At 43.1% G+C, this 17,895-nt stretch overlaps 1 protein-coding gene across 1 annotated transcript in view; it reads right to left on the bottom strand.

The window, feature by feature from the left end:
- The window catches only part of HMCN1 (hemicentin 1), a 203,760-nt gene extending 188,310 nt beyond the window's left edge, over positions 1-15,450 (bottom strand). The window contains exon 1 of the mRNA XM_049809134.1: positions 15,168-15,450. Within this exon, the coding sequence (XP_049665091.1) occupies positions 15,168-15,450 (283 nt within the window). The remainder of the gene's footprint in view (positions 1-15,167) is intronic.
- Between the last annotated feature and the right edge of the window lie 2,445 nt (positions 15,451-17,895).

Below are 17,895 nucleotides of genomic sequence, written 5' to 3' on the forward strand. Positions count from 1 at the left end.
CTCTGACCTCAGTTATACTGGTGTAAATCCAAACTAACATCACTGACTGTAATGGAATTACTTTGGATTTACTCCATGTTAACTGAGATCAAAACCTGTTCAAGGAGACAGAATATTGAAGTGGAAAATATGGCTTTTATATCTACACAATGGGACATTTCATTGCAAGTAACTAAGAAACTGTTTAATGCTATGTAGCTACAACACAAAAGGTGAGGTGGACTTGAGTCATTACATAAATACCCACAGCCAAAATTTCTCAAGTTTGAAAGGTTTTATGCACTTCAAATCTGCCTCTAAACAAACTTTATACAAATTAAAGAGTTAACTCAAAACATGCTTCACTTATTTAGGGCTTTTCTTATTTGCTCGTTTCATCTCAAACCATACTCTTTACAAAGTAAGACTCATCCCCATGAAGTATGCATGCAACAGCAACTCTTAAGTTGCTTCCCTTATACCCTTTACAGAACCAAATTCATCCTCTCACACCACTTGCTAAGCTAGAGGTCCATCTGTGTAAGTTACCACACACCTCTACACTGTGGAGTATTTCTGTGCCTTCCCTCTAAAAGAAAAAACCTGGGTACATATCAGTATAGGTGGCTATGCTAAACCACCAGGACCTTAAAAGATTTGCTTGAAGAGATAAAATTGCCAAATTCTTTGAAACGCAATTTAGCCAACACGGATTATTTTTATCTTCGTATACCACAGTTCACTTTAGGTAGCAGAATGATACTCAATTACACACACTTTCAAGGGTGGGGAAAAGGCTGAGTTTTTACAGTAATGACATGATCTCTACTTTTCACACCCTAGGCATGAACAACAACAATAGTATTTAGAACAAAGCAGACACTTTTTTTTCTCCCATTGTCAACATTCACAGAGACTGTCTAGATCTGCACAAACACAGATCCTGTGTAACTCAATCTTTCCAGTTCAATTCAGTTCATTAGTGCTAGGGTCACTCATTCCCTTCCCACTGCAGCTATGCCAGCCGAACAAACTGCCAGCCCTGCTATCCAGAACCATCCTAAAACAAGTCATCGCCTTTGCCACTGGGCAGCAAAGCGGTTGATGCACACCCTTTTTAAACAAGCTAGTGAGCTCAAAGAGTTTCAGCAGTCTCTGCTAACCTGGACCATTTTGGAATGAACCTGGAACTGCAAAGCAGCACTTAATGGCTGGGGATAAGAAAAGGCCATAATCTCAAAGAAGAGGGAAGCAGATAGCAGCACAGAGCAGTATTTTTTTCATCAGATACAGCTACACCTTTAACAAAAAGGTATGCCTACAGATTCAGTCAAAATTCCAGAGAACAAAACATCAGAGTCTGTTGGTCTAATTGAGACCCAGATCAAGCTCAAGAAACATACTCGCTCACATGGCCAATATGCAAAGTGAGAACGATACGTGTCCTTGCTACCACCCTCATTCATGCTAAGGCAAACATCAGCCATCAAACACACTGAAAGCAGCAAGAGAAAGATTTCTCCATCATCTCCTGCACAAACCTATTTGTGGCTAACACAGCACTTCTTTCACAGCAAGAATATGCTATGCTGCCTTTAGCAGCAACACATTTCATCGCCAGGATCCAGTCTGTATATGCAAAAGATACCAGACTGCCAAGAAATCTTGAGATAAAGGAGGGGAGTGCTGAGAAGGGACACTGAACCTCTGAGGGAAAAGGGTCAATGGAAATTTTGAGGAAGGGATGGGCTGAAGGCAGAGACGAAGATAAAAAGATGTGGGAGTCTGACAGATTGGGAAAGAAAGGAAAACGAGGAGTAAAACTTTTCAGGGACAAATAAGTGATTTGTGGGTTTGTGGTTAACACAGAAGACTGACTCAGGAGTAAGTCACAGGAATTCTCTGTGCTTTGATTCAGTTTATGTAAAATTTAGAAGAGGAAGACATGACCAAAACAAAACAAACAAAAATCCACTCATCTGAAATGCTGTAAAACAACATGATGTAGGTTTTTAAGGTTTACTTAACTGTTGTTAAATCAGGAGGCAGCAATCCTGGACACGTACCACTGCCTAAGCACCATGTTGTGTTCTCCAAATGCTGTAGGAAAGCAGTCAAAATGTTATCCCAACCAGTGCACACCACGTCTTGCTTCAGCAGTCTACCAGCAGCGACACTGGGGCTTGGCTTTGCCTGTGCCACTTGGTGGGGGCTAGCAGTACTTCCAGTACTCAGAGTCTGGTAAAAGACAGTAAGTGTGTACACAGTGACGCTAAAGATCTCTAATTAAAACCACACTACTATTGTGTTGGTGCTGTACAAGCTAAGTAACATAAAATGGAAAAGAAGTGCCACAATGCAAAGTGATTTGCCCAAAGACTGGCAGCAATCATAGCCTCTCTACCTGGGTGCTCCAGCTATTGCTCTTTTACCTAAAACCATGTGCCTACCTAACCATTTCGCCCATTTACAGCCTAAAAAACTACCTCTGACACAGTAGCTGTAAAGTCACAATCTCTTGAGGATTTTAGTAAACAGAAGTATAAATTCATACAGGGGCATAAAAGAAACCACGGTATTCCTAGCTAGTTTAAGGCAGAGGACTTCATTTTTCCTGCACAACTTTCCTCCTCTTCTGTTCCTCAATGAACTGCAAGTGCAAAAGCATGCTAGTTCAGTGAACTAACTAAGACCTCACTAACTAAACAAAAAGCTCTGTCCTTTGGAAGACAGACTCGGACATACCATTGTGCAGCTTAGGAGAACTCAGGAAATGTTTCAGTGATATTCAGCATCCCCAGAGAGATTTAACCAGCTCATGAAAATACACTGGTGTCCAAAGCATGAAAATTACAATGGCTTCCTGCTTACACCCCCCACCCCCCCAGGCTATGAATCTAATTTAAACAAGATGGCAGGAATCCAGCAGTAACCTATAGTCATAGATCAGAGCTGCTATCCTGAGCAAACAGACCAGACATTTGGGACTATAGCAACACAAGACATTCCTTCATTTTCATTTAATTATGCAAACCCACCCCCACTCACTCCACTTCAGCAGGGTTTTGTCCAGTCTGAAATTCTGCTTTTGGTTACACCTCATTGCAGAACAAGCTCTACTAGTTGTAATTTATCCTATAGTTATAAAGTTGATACTCGGAATTTGGCTCTACGATATATCAAGCTACATGAAACTGTCTCTTAAAGCTGTCTTTGTATTTTGTAGTCCTATGGCTGGGGAAAAATCAGCAGAGGAAGGACACACTACAGCTCCCGTGAAAACACTGAAGCACTGAAATACAGAGCTAAAGCTCGCTCCCTCTCAATTGCAATTCTGCAACAGCTTCTGTACCGTGAGGTGGCCAGCTGTCTTCTCTAAGAGCCGATTCATGCAGGCACCTTGAAAGAATAATTTAAAATTCTCTCTGTACAACACTCATACATCCAAGTTTATTTTGGGACACCCATTATGTTATACACAGGCTCTGAACACTTAATGTGGTTGATTCATTGTACCTAATACCACACACTAACTGTTGTATTACCAAAAGCATATGGTAAGGAAGCCACTATTCCAGAGCAAACAGATGAAACTGCTAATAGGGATACATTACTGAAAATAAATTCAACACTTTCAATTATCTTTCGTTGCATGTGATGTATGCAGCTTGTTGGCTTGGTGTCTGGGAACATGTCATTTTCAAATATGCATATATTTTACCAGTAATGCTTTGCAGACTGAAATCTGCAGCTAAGTATATTTTAGGAAAAGGGCTACAACTTGAGCAGAGCTAGAAAACTGCACACAGTCTCTGCAAAGAGAAGTACCAAGGATGCCAAAGAAAACCAAGATGGAAGAGTACATGGGATACAGAACAATAAGTTAACATATCTTCATAGATACACACAGCCCGTTTACATTTGTAATACACATTAACAATGTGCATCACAGCCCCTATTTGTGGCTTACCCCCACAGAGATTATCATCCTCATAGCTGCCAGTATTACTCCTTTAGCTTACACAGAACAGTCTCTGCTGAACACCCAAGGTCCAAACCCTGCTGACAACCTGCGGTAAGGGCAAATGAGATGTAAGATGTTCTGCTTAGCCACATCATTAGGCATCCACCAAAACCCTCTGCAAAGCAGACTCACAGAAGCCCCTCATCTTATGCTGGAGCTGCCTGCACAGGCTGCCTCTGAGCATTACTCAGTTTTATTAAGTTTCAAAATGCCCTACCAGTAGAAGTTATTCAGCAGGACTGAAGGTCTGGGGTCAGATCAGAACCAGAGAGGACATCACAGTGTGGGCACAACCTATTACCCCATGTGAGCTGGGCTCATCTGAGCCCTCAATATCTATATGGTAGGATGAAAAACAGTATGAAACAAATCTCGGGGACTATTATTTGGACAGTCAGCCCCAGATCAGGAAAAAGTTAGAAGCAGAAAGCCTATCACTTGACTTCATACCTCCTAAATTCAGGGCTTCAACTGAACTAACCTTTGCTCCCTGTGCAGCCAGCAAAAGCAAATGAGACCTCCAAAGAGTATTTAAAAATTCACAGGTCATGAATTGCTCCATAAAGGTGCCAGTTTCTTTTTGTGAATTACAGAAAGAACCTTTGGGTAGCTGGTCTCTCAGCTGAGGTTCTCCAGTTGAGTACCTGAAGTGAAATGGGATTAATCCAGTCTTCAGTGTCATGACATAACATGACCCCATTCAAGTGCTTCAGGAACATGAAGTCATTGTGCTTTTTCTCTGGCAAAAACAGGGAAAAGCTCAGCTCACATCTACAGTTACCAAGAATAGTTGCATATGTTCTTCAAAAGGCAACGAGAAGTTTAACCATAGACCACAAGGGGATATGCGTGACCTAAACCTCTCTGATCCCACTTAAAAATATAACATTGCAAACTATCCCTATACAAAATGCAAATCTTGGGCCCAGAGCTCACCCAAAAACAACTGCATAGCATGAATTCATAACAGGCATAACTGAAGGATCTCATAAATCAGATCTGAGCGCAACACACCTAAAAGAAGAAATACCAAACACTGGCAATAGTTATAAAAAATGAATTATATTCAACAATGTAATTGAGGGGTAAAACACATTTTCTCTGGCAGTAGTAAAGAAAGCATATGAAGCAGCCAGCCCAGAGCACATTTCATTAAATCCATCCTATTTCTTCTTACAGAACAGTTGATTATCAAGGCATGGTGAGCCGATCAAGTATCACCATCAGTCTCTTTCAACAGAGAAATTGTTTTGCCATTTGCAAACTGAAAAACATATGTTCTCAATATTTTCTCTGATGTATGCATCTCCTTCAAAACCAAAGTCCACAGCACATGCCAAAAATCAAATCATTGATTGGAAAATATATACCAACTGGCATGTGAGGGCTTTCTCTGTCTAAAGGATGCCTCCTGTCATTCCTCAGGCCACATTCAAAATCCATTAACTAAATGAAATATCTCCTTTTCTGTACTCCTTAATCCATCTTATCGAGATCCTCAACTGACTGAATTGAATCCACTCTAGTATAAATTCCAAGCAGCCTCCAATACACACACAAAAAGTGTAAAGCACAAGTCAGAAAAAGACTAGAGACACATTCCTTAGGTCCACACAGCATAACAGAAATAGCTCTGAGGTTCCTAACAAGTTGGTACAGCAGGATGAAGAATGTCACAGACATATAAAGCACTAACCCAATATAAACTCATTTTGCTCACTGTTGGTTAAGAAAAGTTAAAGAGCAATTTCTACCAGCAAATGAAGTCTCATCAGTCCATGCCTCCCTACATAGGACAAGTATTGTTCACCACCCTGCAGTTCACACACGGCCCAGCTCTGTTATCACGCGATACAGAGCTTTCAAAAGGCATATGAACGTGTCCTCATGCCTGATCCAGATCAAGTTGGTATTGCCAGATGGTAGTAAGGAGCAAGGATTAAGGATCACAGTCTCAGTTTCAGCAGTCTTCAGTTCTTGGTTTGTTGGGGTTGTTTGGTTTTTTTCCTTTATTCTCCTCTGAGAACTCAAGCTGCTGTCTTCAGTAAAGGCATTTGCTATTAATTCCCCACCACAGAAGGCACTGGTTTTCATCATTATCTTCTAGCATTGCTGCTTTAAAAGAGCAAGGTTGGCATTTCAAGAGGCAAACGTTCTCTGGTTGGCCTCCTTGTCAACTTCCCCCTCTATATTTCACTGACAGTTCATCTTGCAATGAACACTATTGCCCCAGTTAAAGTGAGATAAAGATGTATATAATATTTATGCCTCTTCATTCATTTAATTACTGTGCATTCTCAGAAAAATAACTGCTTTCTCCAGATAAGAAAGAGACAGAATATATCAATCTCAGGGAGGGACAGCTTAGTGATAGGTTAAAAGCACTTGATGATCTGCATCTAATTTTATAAATCATTACAAAATTGATTTGTGGGCATTTAAACCAATTCAGTAGACGCATACATCATCAGAAGTTTCTCTTTTCTTTCCATACCCTAGAGCTCCCATCAAGAATCATAGCCAACATGGCCTACTGTTAAACAATTATTACCATGAATAGGATTAACTTGGCTTCCATACATGACTGTGTGGAAACGCAGGCTCCCGCAACTTTTGAGAAATAAATGGAAAATGGGGAGAAGAGGGGAAGGAGAATGGAGAAAGGCAGAAGACTAAAATTCAGCTCTTACACTGTTGGTATCTACCTTCTCCCCACTGCTCCCAGTTCTCAGACATTGCTAACTTAGATGAGAGCAACTACCATTCCCTGCTTCACAAGGAGGAGAAGGCACAGTCCCCAGCTGCCCATGCAAGCAGAAAATACAGCTTCAACAGATCCTCCTTTCACACAGTGTTTCAGAGGGATCAAGCCATATTCACTGCTTGGGTAATGCAGGGCATGGTGAAACACACTCTACAACCACTTCTTATCTGGGGCAAGGGTTCACTGGTTTTTCAGTTTAACTAGCACCAGCTTGATCACTTTCTAATCTGGTTCAGTATTGTGTGATATTTACTTTGAGAAGAATTGGCAAATAGTTGAAGTAGCAGAAATAATGGGGCAGCAACCTCTAATGGGAAGGCAGGGACAAATCTTTTTGTGCAGAAGAACAGCAGCTGAAAGACCAACCAGACCTTCATACTGTCACTGTGTGGATTTATGCTGCTCTTTAAATGTGTATTTTGTGATGTACACCTACACTTCTATACTGATGTCCCCAAAACAGTGACAAGTGGCTTCTCAACAGGTTCAGTTCACTGCAGATGATCTAAAGACACAACCGTATCTGGAATGGAAGTTACAGAAGCTACACACCACCCTTCCATTCTCAACAAGGTGTGTAATCTTCCAGCAAAGTCTGCATTTTGCTATCTAATAGTCTTCAGAAAATACAATAGTAGTACATGATATGCAGGAAAACCTACTGTACTGGGAAGTGAAAGAGTTTTTCAGGTGCATGGGGGGATAATAGTAAAGTAAAGATTCTAAGGCAACTGATAGAAAGCTCAAAACAACTGTATTTGGGAGTGAATTTAAAACTCTGTACAATTGTTTACTACATCGTTGCATATTTAATGGTTGAGTTTGCAATGGCACTGTAACAGTGACTGCTATTTGGGACACAACAGGGCAAGTACCCTCTATGTGAACTCCAGAAGCGATAGAGAACATGCGTATGCTGCTGAACAGCAAGCCTCATTTGCTAAACAACATCAGTAATAATTATTGGGACAGAGTAACATTGGGATGCATTACTAATGAGCTACAGAGCTTTTCATGTAATTGTCACCACTTGGAGCTGGGGATAGCAAAGCAAAATAGAACAAGTAGCTTCTGTGTAAGTTCAGTAGGCAACAGTTTCAAAAGTAACAAGAAAAATAATTCATAATGCAAAGCAGAAGAGAATGACATATTTGAGGCATTACCACTTTTTTTGCCAAGGAAAAAATCTCCAGTATATCTTCAAGTAAGAACAGGGATAAAAATTCTTTCCCTTGCAAAAAAAGGTACAAGAATTGGGGGGAAAATTACCATTGTGCATACCTTCAGGGCTGGACAGGCAGAGTTACGACAGCAGAAAAATAAGTTTTAAGTGATGGTCTAGTAGGCTTTTGGATGATGTCGCAACATTTTGGCTGTCTCACAGATCTTGGAGCTTCTGGCACTAGCAATAGCGTCTTCTGTAATCTATATAAACAGTTACTTTTAGAGGGACCCCAGACAAATCCTTCCGGAAGATCAAGAAAACAGCCATGTAATCACATAAAATTGATTTTATAGATATCACAACATCTCTGTTAAGGATGACAATAAAGTTTCAAAGCACTTATTTTACATACAGTCAGTATAGTTATCACAGAAGTCTCAGAGATGGAAAATATCTGTAGGTGCTTTAGACCTTATCCTTATCAACTCAGAGTTGGTCGCTATTATACAGTATTTGTGATTGTCATTCAACTGATAACAGTAACAATAAAATTCAGTAGTAGTAGTAGTAACAACAATAAAGAGGCAGTATTTAATCCTTAAGGAAACAGAGTATTTCCTGCTGAAATTGTCAACTGTGAAATAATAAGTAATAGTAACACTTCAACAGTTATATCATAAAGGGCAGATCTAACAGTTATTATGCCCAGTTCTGGTTATCGTTTGCCTTCAGGCATACCAAGACAGCACTGAACAGTTGTAAATTTACATTGTGTCTCCTAAAACATGAAAGACAGACTCAAAACTTGGATATGCACTCATTATTGCTGTCATTATATATCTAAGGAAGTCCAAAATAAATCATACCCCAAAAAACCTTACACAACCTTGAGTTTTTTCAGGTAGGATTTTCAGAAATTTCTGAGGCCACCAAAGAACACTACTCAAAGATCAGCTGTGACAACTTTAACCTGATATTCTGTGACGCATTGGTAGAGCTAGTGCACCAGAACCGGGAGAATCGACTTGTTAAATTAGCCCGGTTTTTTTGCCCCACTTTGGATTTCAGGAATAATATGAAACCCACTCAACGCTCAAAATAAGAAAACCATTTGAATTAAGTGGAGATTATAATTTTCTTTGCCTCTGGCCTTACTCTTTTACCAACCAGAACTGGGGCAACTCTTTTCTTTCCTTCCTATAAAAACTATGGGATTTTTGTAAGTTCCCAGTGTTTACAAAACATTTCCCCACAGGAACTTCATTGGCAAGCGGTTTATTCCTCCTTGCCAACCTAATACTTTGTCTATTTCAAATATTAGACAGTTTTCAAACAGTTCTGCATACTGAGGAAGGTGAGGAGACCCACTGAATGTGGACAGGAAGAGCTACTGCCCAAAGACAGGCAGACCTTCCCAGAATCCACCAAGTCCTCAGTTCCTGATGGGCAGAGATTCCCATTTCCATCTCACTGTGTGGTTTGCAGAATACAACAAACTGATGAGACATCTGCCCAGGACACACACACACAGCAGCAACCCACTGAATCTTTCTCTCAAGTAAAAGATACACCGTAAAACACCGGCAATATCCCTCCCCTCCTCTAACCCCTCTAGTTCCATCACAGTGTACTCAAAACTCAATTAAAAACCACTGTATTACACCCACACAGTCCTAAATGTCACCCACTAAGGAAGTTTATACCCCACCACTGCATGGCTTATAACAAACCAACTTCAAATAAGTGCTATTACTTACCCACAAACACAATGACACCAACAGGTCTACATGACCCAGAATGAGAACTGCAAGGGAACGGCACACCGCAGGACTCCTAGACTTTTCTCATGCTGCACCCATCCCTTGTACGAATGACACTTCTGTGGTGCTAGCAAACTCAATGTACCAATACAAAATACCGTACTTCCTTTAAACTTGTCCTCCCTGCTTTGAAAACAACTGCCATACAGTTTCTCCACAGCCATGTTCCTGTTCTTTAGTAAAACTAATACCAAGTCTTGAAGGATTTCTTCCCCCACCCAAAGGAAGCTGAGGGAATCCTGAAGACAGTGACCTTCAGGCTATACCAGACCATTCAGCTTCTCCCGAATGGGAAAAGGTTTCAGACAACTGATTTATATACATTCAGCCTTTGCCTGAAAAGTTTAATAGACACCCATAAATCTGAGAGTAAAGCCTGTGGCCAAAGGCCTCAAGTGAAAGAAGAATGCAAAAGGGGAAGTGCAGGGCAACATGTTGGAGAAAAGCTGTCAGAAGAGTCTGATGTAAGAAACCTGCTGGGCAGCAAAGAGGCAGCGATACTGTTTACCTGTAGATACAGAAATGACAAACTGGTGGCTTATATTGGGAAGGCTGGCTATGCAGCCTCTGCAGTTGAATTAAAACCAGGAAGAATTTCAGCTGAGCAGGGGTGGAAGTTTTATTGCTACACTTGAAGGACTATTTATTCTTCATCACTCACAAGCGTCTTTTTCAAGGCAGAAGTTAACATGTAAAGGAAAGCTTATACTTCTCCATGTCAGCACACGGCTTTCCATCTCCCTTTACTATCCACTTGTATAACCACAATACTTTTCATATCAGGAAGCTTGAAAATTTTTAATTCCATTAATAGCCTAATTTAAATTTTTTATGCTCATCCTCTGGAAAAAAACATTATTTCTTCTTCATTACAATTTCTTAAAAAACCTATCAAACCTGCAAAAACCGAAGTTCTCAGACCTTTCATATGACCACCTGAACTTGTTCCAAGCTAGTATGTGGCTCAGCAGCCTAATCATTGTTATGGATATAGCACGGCAAGTCTATTAAATAAAGGAGACCCCAGGTTATTAAGTTAAATGTAATTATGTGCCTTTACTCCATGATATAATTAGAGCTTTACTCCCAAAAAAAGAGGAGCGGGATCAAGGAAAAAAAATAAAATACTGTATTTCTAGTTCTCCATTTACTATGTGACCCTAGGTAGATGACTGAAGTTCAATACCATTTTCCCATCTGAACAAAGTAGTATTAACGTCTTCCCTTTTCTCACATAGGCAATATGTTGCTGATCTGATTTGTAAGAAAAAGGGTTAGAAGATGCTCATATCAGAGATTTGTAGACATGCAGAGTATTAACAGGCAAACATCATCCTGTGCACTAGGGAGTCCAGAGGTTATACGTTCCCTTCATTTTTCTTGTAATTAATATTATTGGAGTTTGGTCTATAAAATAATCATTCACACTAAAGGAATGCTGGATTAAATCACACGGAGTCAAAGTTATTACTGGTATAATTCCATTAGCTTTACAGAAAAATACTAGGGATTAATTCGTTCTCTTAAGCTTATTTTCCATTCCAAAATTCCTTAATGGCATAAAGGAAAAATAAAAAAGCTGGCCACAGATGTTAAATAAAGACATTTTGAGTCCAATCCCGTTTCCACAGGATACAATGGGAGTTAGGAGATCAGGACCCACAACACACAACAAAAGCATTTGCTGATCTTAAGCTTTAGCTCCAATTCAAAATTTTCCTGTGCCAACTCTTCTTAATTTGGGACTCATTTTTTTCCCCCTCCAGTTTTTCCATTGAACACAAGTCTGGCAAGAGATTTCTTTGTCAACAGCCTTTTCACTATCTACAAAACTTCTGTGATCATCTTTAGGCATTGAAAAACCACAATAGAAAAATTCCTGTAATCTGTTAAAGCATTGGACATGCTTACACACGAAGTAGAATCCAAAACAAAAGGCTTTTTCAAAATGGAGATCTCAGCATACCACCAGATGGTACAGCAGTATCAGAATGCGAAACCCATTACAAATTTTTTCTGTAGGCCATAACTCTATGCTAAAAACCTCAGGTTTGTTACTAAAAAATATACACATTTTAATTATTACTGTTTTACCAAAACATCATAGTCTGAGCAAAATACCATTGCAATAGTCATAACACTACATTTAAATCTACCAAAGGCCACAATGTGTTGGTATATCACAATGCAGTATTAACACGCAGCACTTTGGTAACAACGTAGTCCAGTAGAATATGAGAGGATTTTTAAATAACTAAAATTATAAATAATTCAGCTGTACCTTGTGTGACGTCAAGTACCCTTCCAAGACAGGTTCTTATACGGTTTTGTTGAATACACTCTCCTTGTCAACAGCTCTTTCTTTATGGTATTTAGAAAGCACTTGAGCTGTTTCACTAACCAGTACAAATCAAGCAGTGCTTCAAACTGAATGACTGGGGCACTGTTCAGCATACACTGTGCAACATAAATTAAGAAAACAATGGAGTTAAAAGCCAAATCCATACCAACTTTAAATTGTAATTACCTATCAATAAAGAGTGTGTCTGGATTAGGACAGCTTTATACAAAAAGAAGCTCCTTGAATTCAAGGTCCAACTGTTGGACTCCTTGTAGAGTCCCGTTTGCCTCATGGACCACAGTACCCCACAGAAACATCATGAAAGTCTGTCTGTGGGGCAGCTACATAGAAAGTTCTTTTTTGAAGAAAAATTATCAGTTGAGCAAATAACCAGAAAACTTGGGGGGGGGGGGGGGGGGGGGGGAATCTCATCAATTTAGTTGAGCAGTCTTCAGACAGAACAACACTAGGTAAACAAATTGGACACTCTGAAACACAAGCCAAGCAATATTTTTTTTATTATTTGAGGTTTTTGAGAAAAAAGTTACTTCTCTATAGATTCAAAAAAGATGTTGAACTGGTCACAACAGTATTTTTTGCATTTCTTTTCAAGTGCCTAGGCTTGGTCATCATCAGATGTAAAATACCAGATTACCAGCAGTCTGAACTGCTACATCCACAAGATTCAAGACACTGGACTGTGAAGGGTCCTTCTAACTCAAAGAAGGACACACAGAAATAGTTTTCAGAAACTAAGACAAAATTATGTTTAAAATTATACATTCTTCACTTTCAAACAGCTTTATGACCTCACAAATCACCCATCACGCTAAAAAGTAAGGCCCCCTCTGGCTGTGAAGGGAAGTTGGACTTCCATAGAGAGACACATAACAGGATACACCAATACACGTTTGCCTGCAGTTCTTTGTTGTATAGGTCACTCTCTGCAGGTTTAAGTTTCAGTTACTCTACTGAATGAAATCTAATATTTGCCAAGGAAAGGGATCTCCTGTGGAAAGAGAGGGAAGGGGGGAAGAGGCAAGGAAGCAAAAAGTCCGTGAGGGAGGAAAAATGTGAATCGGAGGAAGGTGGCAGCAGATTTGTTGCTGGTGAGGTATGTACAGAGCAAGAAGGTGGTGGTACAGTAAAGCATGATTAAAAGAATCAGTCTAACAGAAGCAAAGATCCTGGAGAGCCAATGGAAGCAAGAGGGTCAGGGAGAGGGGAGAAAAGGAATGAAAAGGTAAAAACGTGCAGAAGAAAAACTGAATGAGGAAGAAAAAACATGTGGGATGAGAAAGAAGAAATCAACTACTGAAACAAAGAATTTGAAAGCAGCCTGTGATGAAAGCTAAGTGTTGGAACTACTTGTGATACAAAACCTGGAACTTCTTTCTACCAAGGACACACAGGAACAGAGGACCATCCACACAAACCTGCAAACTAGAAGTGCACCACGCAAGATCATCTTCTTGCTCCCATGGTTCGTACAGATACCCAAGCCCTCTAAAAAAAAGGGAACTACCAATTCTTATAGTGAATCACTTTGGTGAGCAGAAAGGGAAGATGTATAAAATGTGGTTATGGAGAGGAAATAAACCCAAGACATTCCCAGCCCATCACGTTCATTTTCTGCCCCATCCAAGGAGAAAGAGCTCCAAGGAGAACTACCAGCTTGATTCTCCAAAAGGATGTAAGAGTTCTAGGCTCTACACTTGACCAAAATATTTTCCTTCTTGCTTACTTCTGTGGCATGATGCTTTTTAAGTTCCATATAATAACAAAAAGGTAAAGGGGGGGGGGGGGGGAAGAAAGTGACACCAAAGGTGAAAACAGTAAGGTACATAAACAGATAGGACACTCTGATACCACCATGATGGACTCCCTATAAGGAAAAAAAAAAATTGAGAACCTATACAAGCTTATAGATAACAAAACAGCAAAATTTGCACAGACAAATTTTTCTCTAGTTTTCCAAGCATTTGGTTTAAGGTATTTATAACAGTAGCAAACATGTATCTTGTAAGCATAAGTATCTATGACTGACAGGAAATAGAAGGGGTGTCTTTTCATGTGATGACAACCCTGCAAAAATTGAACTCTTAAGAACTGACTTCTGAAATATCATATTCTGAGACATTCCATGGGAACTAGAATCAGAGAGGTCACTTTCCAGGGCTTTTTCCCACTCTTTGATTCTTTAAAGAGTTTTTACTGCATAGTACAGCACACATTACCAGCCTGGGGCACCCTGTTCCTATTTCCTCTTCAAGTCACCAGAAGATATTTGACAAGGAAAGAGTAAGAAAGCCAGAGAAAAGGGACAGGACAGGAATAGAAAACAGATGCTGAGAGAGAGGAACACACGATGTATAGCAGAAAGAAAGAAGGGAAAAGAAGGGTAAAATGAGAGAAAGAAAGAAGAACCCAAACCAAAAAGCACATCATGTAAAGCTCCTGGATCATTTCAGTGCAAGTTTCTCAATGTAAACATGGGACAAGACTGGAGGAAAAGTGCAACGGTATTATGTACGTTCGTAAGCGTATTCGCATAGAAGGGCACCGAAAAAAAAAACTTGATAGCTTTGTTACTAGTATGCCTGCTCTCTACTAGGACAGAAGGTCGCTGAAGCCGCTTCAGCTCGAGTTAGAATGGTTAAGAGGAGTACTTGATGCCCTAACGAACGCACTTCGCGTCCGCTTCGCTTTACCCTGAAGGCTTTTGGAAGGTCTGCTGGTACCCGTCCGCACGGAGTCAGGGAGGGGGTCCGGAGAACTTTGCTGGCTCCTGGCAAGCCACCGCAGCGGAGACACTCGTGTGGCAGGCACGGCCGAGATGCGACAGAAACACGTACGCTCCAGACCCCTGGGAGCGCAGGAAGCCCAGCCTTCCACAAAAGCCAGCCCCGAGCAGGACCCCCTCCGCTCCCCTTCCCGGGCTCCCTGCCTTCCCTCCGCGCCCCCGAGCCCACCTCGGGGCGCGCCGCGCTCCCCGCTGCGGCGGCCGGGGGGGAGACCCCGCGCCCCTGACCCTGCCCGGGCCCCGCCCGCGCCCTCAGGGGAGAAACCCCTACCTGGGTCGTGGAAAGGCACCAGGGCGAAGTTGTAAAGCGGCCTCTTGGGTCTCTTCAGGGACGTTTCCAGGATCTTGGACGCCCCCTCGACGACCTGCACCAGGTCGTCGTACATGGAGCCGGTCACATCAAACACGAAGGCCAGGGTGGAGGCTCCCTCCGGCACCGCCTCGCCGCCGGGCTCGGGCGCAGCGCGGGGGCACAGAGCGAGCAGCAGCACCGCGAGCAGCAGCACCGCGCCCAGACCCGCTCCCCACGCTCCGCTGCCCCCGCGGAAAGCCATTGTCCCCGGCAGCCCGCGCAGCTCCCGCGGCGGCCGAGAAAGGCGCTCGCGACGCGACGCGACGCCCGCAGGAGCCCGGCGCCCGCCCGCTCCCCTGCGCGCGGAGGGCAGGAAGCGCCGCAGCTTTTGTCTGCGCGCGACCGCGGCCCCGCTCCGCCTTTCTTATCGGGCACGGCTGGGGCAGCGCCGCCCCGAGGGAGAAGGCTGAGCCCCGGCCATGCCGCGGGGTGCGGGAGCTGCTGCCGGCGCGGCTGGGGCTGGAGTTGCCTCAGGAGCCCCGGCTGCGGACTGAGGCGGCGCCCGCCCCGGCCCCGCCCCCCGTGGCCCGCCGCGGCCCCTGCCCTCACCTCAGGGCCCCTTCCCGCCGCGGCCGTTCGGGGGCGGGGGCAGGCGCCGGCGCCGGGGCCGCCCCTCACACCTGCCCGCCTGCTGCCTCCCCGGCCCCGGCCCCGGCCCCGGCCCCGGCCCCGGCCTCGGCCCCGGCGGCCGCCGAGCCCCGCGGGAGAGCCCTGGCGGGAACGGGGCGCCGGCGGGTGCGGTAGAGACTTGCCCGTCACGGAGCGGGGTCTGCGCCCCCACCTGCCGGGGCGGAGAGAACGGCGGTGCTGACCCGAGCTCATCCCTGGGAAGGCACAGGAGCGTATTTATTCTTTTATTATTATAAACGCCTGATACGAGACTGAAATCGCTCCTCCGTGCACTGCTGCCCCCGTCCTCCCCTCGCTTCGGTTGCGCTTCCACGAGTGCTACCCGAAACCCAGAGGCTGGACCTCCCGAGGCCCCTTCCAGCCTCGGTTCTCCTCAGCTTCTATGTATGTTTTCTTACAGTGACTATTAAAGTGCGTCGTAAAGAGCCCAAGATGTGATCCCGACCATGGCTCCAGGCACTGACAGTCTGGTGCAAGAGAAAGGCTGGGCAAGGAAGAAAAGAAAGGGGCCAGAGTGGTGGTTGAGTCCTGCTCAGGCGGTGGAAGAGATTAAAGGAGAGAGAGGTATATATGTATTTCAGAGCTCCTTAGTTGTTTAAGGATGCAGCCACCTCTCAGCAGGCACCTTTTGAACACCCCGGGGCTGACCCAACGCCACACGAAAGCTCTTGGGGGAGAGCCAGGAGCCGAATCCCCATTGCCCCCGCTCACCTCAGTGCTGCTACCACAAGCCTCCCTTCCCACCGGCTGCACCAGGTGCTGCGGGGAGCAACGGGACATCATTTTAAACACCAAGTGGGAGGGAAATCGCATCCTTTGTTATCAGCGGGACGAGTGAGGTGGATGAGGCGCGCGGCATTTGGTGCAGCTCGGGAAGGTAGACCACAAAGCAGAATTTACCTCATTAGTTTCCCTCCTTATTTTACTAATCTTAAAATTGGTGCTAAAACTGCACACTCAGAACCATCATATTGTGACTGGAAAATTAATCATGTAGAAACATTGCTTATCCTAATCAAGTTATAAGCCTGGAATTGAGTTATAAAAAACAGATGTTTACATTCTTTCTCCCCTTCAGCACTGATGTCATGAGAAGGAAGCACATAACCAGAGCTGTGCAAAGCATTCGCAATAAAACACCAAACCATGGAAAACTTGCCTCATCTGTAACTCTGCTAGCAGAAAACTCAGACCAGGTTTGTCAAAAATATTCACAAATCTTGTAAGTAGAGAGGCATTCAAGCCATAAAATAGGAATATGTATTTTGAACACTCTAGAGACTGGCAGCACTTGGATGTAAGGATTTCCTTCAGTCCTTTATGAAGATGAATTCCTGTTACATTTTTCCTCACAAAGCAAGCCATCATGTTCTTTCTGTCTTAAATTATTTCTCATTTAAATGTAAACAAGCTAGAACAAACCTAGTGTCTTCTATGAAAAAAATAACCCTCCCAGACACAAACAGCTGCATCTCTAGAAAAATGTCATTTAACATGGGTTTTAAGGTACAAGATAAAGAAAACCCTTTATTTGGTAACAGTGGAAACTGATATTTATTTTGGTTGCCTAACACTTTCCACTATAAAATATCCTTGAAGCTTGGAAGCTCGAACACTATTATTCACAGCAGGCCTTTGAAATTTGCAGGAAGAAAGCCCTGAAGCAAGAGGAAGGATTTTTTTTTTTTTCCTTCTCCAATGAAATTATTTTCATAGTTTGCCAAAAAATCATCTATTGAAAAAAAAAAAAATCACTATGTTCCTTCTGACATGCTCCACAGTAAGGTTTTGACAGCATGCCAGAATAATAACTAAGCACAAACACTCCGAGGTCAGGCCCATGCCACTGTCAAAGCACACTGTAGCACAAACACCTGGAGATTATCAGGATGGGGGGCCGGGGACAGGGGGAAGGATGGCAGCCAGGTCAGGGTACACCCGTGGGGCAGAGGTCCCCCACGTCCCCGCAGACCTGGCTTTGCCACTGCAGGCTACCACCCTCACAATTTCCAATAGA

Source organism: Accipiter gentilis, chromosome 8, assembly GCF_929443795.1.
Source record: "Accipiter gentilis chromosome 8, bAccGen1.1, whole genome shotgun sequence".
In the NCBI taxonomy this organism is placed as follows: Eukaryota; Metazoa; Chordata; class Aves; order Accipitriformes; family Accipitridae; genus Astur; species Astur gentilis.